General features: G+C 40.6%; 1 protein-coding gene across 1 annotated transcript; it reads left to right on the forward strand.

The window, feature by feature from the left end:
• Nucleotides 1–217: 217 nt before the first annotated feature.
• Nucleotides 218–1444, forward strand: LOC146390359 (protein NLRC3-like). Its single transcript, XM_084921280.1, has 3 exons — nucleotides 218–816; nucleotides 877–1202; nucleotides 1257–1444. Exons 1-3 carry the CDS (start codon nucleotides 218–220, stop codon nucleotides 1442–1444), a joined length of 1113 nt encoding a protein of 370 aa, XP_084777406.1.
• Nucleotides 1445–3913: the final 2469 nt, after the last annotated feature.

Consider the following 3913-nt stretch of genomic DNA (forward strand, 5'->3'; position numbering starts at 1 on the left):
TCCACACTTTGGGTATAAACTTAAATCTGACATAAAGAAGAAGTTGCAGCCTGTGTTTGAGGGGATTTCTAAAGCACGAAACTCCTCCAGTCTGAATCAAATCTACACAGAGCTCTACATCACAGAAGGCGGGAGTGGAGAGGTCAATAATAAACATGAGGTCAGACACACTGAAAGAAATGTCAGTAAAGGTGAAACAACAATCAGATGTGAAGACATGTTTAAAACATCAACTGCAAGAGACAAACCAGTTAGAACAGTGCTGACAAAGGGAGTGGCTGGGATCGGGAAAACATTCCTGACACATAAGTTCACGCTGGATTGGGTTGAGGGCAAAGCTAACCAGGACATAAAGTTGATATTCCCATTCACATTCAGAGAGCTGAATCTGCTGAAAAATAAAAGGTTCAGCTTGGTTGGACTTGTTCATCACTTTTTTAGTGAAATCAGAGAAGCAGGAATCTGTAACTTTGAAAACTTCAAAGTTGTGTTCATCTTTGACGGTCTGGATGAGGCTCGATTTCCTCTGGACTTCCACAACACTGAGATGCTGACTCATGTTACAAAGTCCACATCAGTAGATGTGCTGCTGATGAATTTAATCACTGGGAATCTGCTTCCTTCTGCTCACTTGTGGATAACCACAAGACCTGCATCAGCGGGTCAGATCCCCTCCAAATATTTAGACGCTCTCACGGAGGTCACAGGGTTCAGTAACCCACAGAAGGAAGAGTACTTCAGAAAGAAATTCAGAGATGAGAAGCAGGCCAACATCATAATCTCCCACATAAAGACATCAGAAAGCCTCCACATCATGTGCCAGATCCCAGTCTTCTGCTGGATCACTGCTACAGTTCTGGAAAATCTGTTAAAAAGCAGCGAGGAAAAGAGATTGCCCAAGACCCTGACTGAGATGTACATTCATTTCCTGGTTGTTCAGACCAAAGTGAAGAATATTAAGTATGATGGAGGGGAAAGGACAGATCCACACTGGACTGCAAAGAGTAAGAAGATGATTAAAGAACTGGGGAAACTGGCGTTTGAGCAGCTGCAGAAGGGCAACCAGATCTTCTATGAATCAGACCTGACAGAGTGTGACATTAATGTCAGAGGAGCCTCAGTGTACTCAGGAGTGTTCACACAGATCCTTAAAGAAGAGAGAGGACTGTACCAAGAGACGGTGTTCTGCTTCATCCAACCGAGTGTTCAGGAGTTTCTGGCGGCTCTTCATGTCCATCTGACATTCACCAACTCAGGTGTCAACCTGCTGGAAGAAGAGCAAACAGCCTCAATACAGGCCAAAGAGTCTTTGGCAATACACTTCTACCAGAGTGCTGTGGACAAGGCCTTACAGAGTCCAAATGGACACCTGGATTTGTTCCTTCGCTTCCTCCTGGGTCTCTCAATGCAGACCAATCAGAATCTCTTACAAGGCCTACATTGAGAGATACAGATAGGAATCATCCAAGAGAACAATCAGGAAACGGTCCACTACACAACAGTTCAAAAATAAGATCAGCTCATCTGTAGTTCTGTGGTTGCCGCCATAACAGACAAGAAGGTTCTGGGTTCAAATCCACTGGGAACTTTCTGTGTGGAGTTTATATGTTCTCATCATGCCATTAGTCAACTGATGATTTTGACTTTATACATAAAATCTGTCCTGGTTCTCAAGTTTCAGCACTGGATGAGTTGGAAAACTATTAAATCAACAAAAACAGTATCAAGTTGTTTTCTGCATATGTCAGTCATCCATGAAATGTTTAAAGTTAAGACTAAGCAGATTATAATGATTTAAAAAGAACACCAGCCTTATTTGTTTTTTTATTTTTAATTTTTCTCTCTTTGTGCCTCTCCTCTGTCGACTCTTTATGTTGCTGTATGTTCTGTGCTGGTTATATAATGCAGCAACCCCACTCCACAAATATGTCTCCCTAAATTTAGTTAATGTGTTATATTTGTATTTGAACAATAATGTGCAAATGTCAAACTGACAAATGAAAATAAATACTTGCATAAAAAATCTTGATAACTGATTAACTGTAACATAAATATATGAATATAAATACAAACATGCATACACAGAGCATCAGGTTGGCTGAATACACAGAATACAGAGTCATTAATTATAAATACAGAGTAGAGATTTTCCATGCTGAATTGTATAATTTCTATACTTATTTATTTAGTATTGAACACACAAGTGATAACTTTTATTACACTATTCAATTATATTTAATTCAATTCAATTTTACTCATATAGTACCAAGTCACAACAACCAGTAGCGGTTGCCCGGGTCGGCATCATGGTGGGGGGCGGCATCACGGGCATCGGCAAAAAAAAAAAAAAAAAAAAAATACTAATAATTACTCGTACTTATGCTGCCCCGACATCATGCCAGCGCATATCGGGAATGTCGTAGGCACCGATTGGTTTTCTGTCGCCCATTTGCTGGGAGTAAGGGCGCCCTCCGATTGCGAGGTGCGCCTGCTGCTTGCGACACAGGGAGGAGAGGACGGGGCGGCGGGGGATTCACTGGCTGGCTGGAGCAGCATCTAATAACCAACTCGCAAAATAAAACAAAATGAAAACAAACCAACAAACATGAAAACACCAGACATTATGATACAGACTTATTTGCACCGAAGTTTTTTCAAAATTCTATATGCGAAAAGTGAGCGCGAGAGCCCTCGGTGCGCCTGCTCGCTGCTGAAGTCAAAGTAAACTTTATTGTCATCTCCGCTACATAAGTCCAGTATATAGAGAGACGAGACGACGAGGCTCCAGTTACAGCAGTGCAAGTAAACAAACAATAAATATAAGAAGAGTAAGAAAATAAATATACACTTTAAGACACGTGGTAAAGGGATCAATAACAATGTAAAATTTATAATTTACAGTTTGATGATTTAAAGTCTCACACACAACCTGTCGAAAGGGGAGGGGGGCGGCTGCTTCCAAATAGAGCACATTTCATTCATAATGTTGTAAATCAAAGCCCATTATGTATTCATGATTGGGACCCTGGGTTGTGCGAAATCCCAGAAATAAACCCTAGACAAAGCATATCTGTGAACTAAGGTGTAGGTCTATCAGGTTATGTTGTGGTAATCCTCGGGTTGGGGGATGGGTGTTCATACTGGAGTGCAAAATTAAAACCAATGGAAGATGGACAAGAAAAGTTCAAAGCCATCAGGTGCTCAGTTTAGAAAAAAGAGAAAAGAGGAGGAGAAACGAGCAAAAGATACAGGTAAGCAGATGTGTCATTGGATAATGGCAGGTCATCCTGAAACAATCAGAATCAGAATCAAAATACTTTATTAATCCCTAAGGAAATAATGTGGGTTACAGTTGCTCCAAGAAGAAATGGTAAAAATAGTAACAGTAACAGACTAAACTCCAAACGATACCTTATGTTACAGATTTTACACATTTAAGAAATAGCACTAATATATACAGATCACTCAATTATAAATATCAAGGACTAACAGAGGTGATTATAAATAAATATCAAGAAAATTAGTGAGAATACTCCAGAGTAGAAAAGAGCGTGTTTTCAGCACAATATTTATTAGTCATTGTCAATTCTTTATTTGTCCTGTTCTCATTGTATGGCGAATTATGATGGCTGTTTGGTAGCCGTTTGCATAGTATGCATACTCACTCTCTCTCTCTCTTCATGTATGTGTGTTTCTCTGGTGAAATTCAGTATGGTTCCAACAAGTTTTATGTTAATGTACAATCCATAATATGTTTTATGTGTGTGTGTGTGTGTGTGTGTGTGTGTGTGTGTGTGTGTGTGTGTAGGTGTAGGTGTGTGTGTGTGTGGGTGGGTGGCGGGGGGGGGTGCCAGAGGGAGTGTTCGCCCAGGGCGCCAAACAGATTAGGACCGCCACTGACAACAACAATTGC

This window comes from Perissodus microlepis, chromosome 3 (assembly GCF_051167445.1).
Source record: "Perissodus microlepis isolate ML-2025 ecotype Zambia chromosome 3, ASM5116744v1, whole genome shotgun sequence".
Classification (NCBI taxonomy): domain Eukaryota; kingdom Metazoa; phylum Chordata; class Actinopteri; order Cichliformes; family Cichlidae; genus Perissodus; species Perissodus microlepis.

What these genes read in the sequence shown, in the direction of transcription:
- LOC146390359 (XM_084921280.1), top strand. Translation starts at nt 218, where the DNA reads ATGTTTAAAACATCAACTGCAAGAGACAAACCAGTTAGAACAGTGCTG. An exon ending in TCAGAAAGCCTCCACATCAT is followed by an intron (nt 817 to 876) that starts GTGCCAGATCCC and finishes TCTGTTAAAAAG; the next exon opens with CAGCGAGGAAAAGAGATTGC. An exon ending in GTTCTGCTTCATCCAACCGA is followed by an intron (nt 1,203 to 1,256) that starts GTGTTCAGGAGT and finishes TCACCAACTCAG; the next exon opens with GTGTCAACCTGCTGGAAGAA.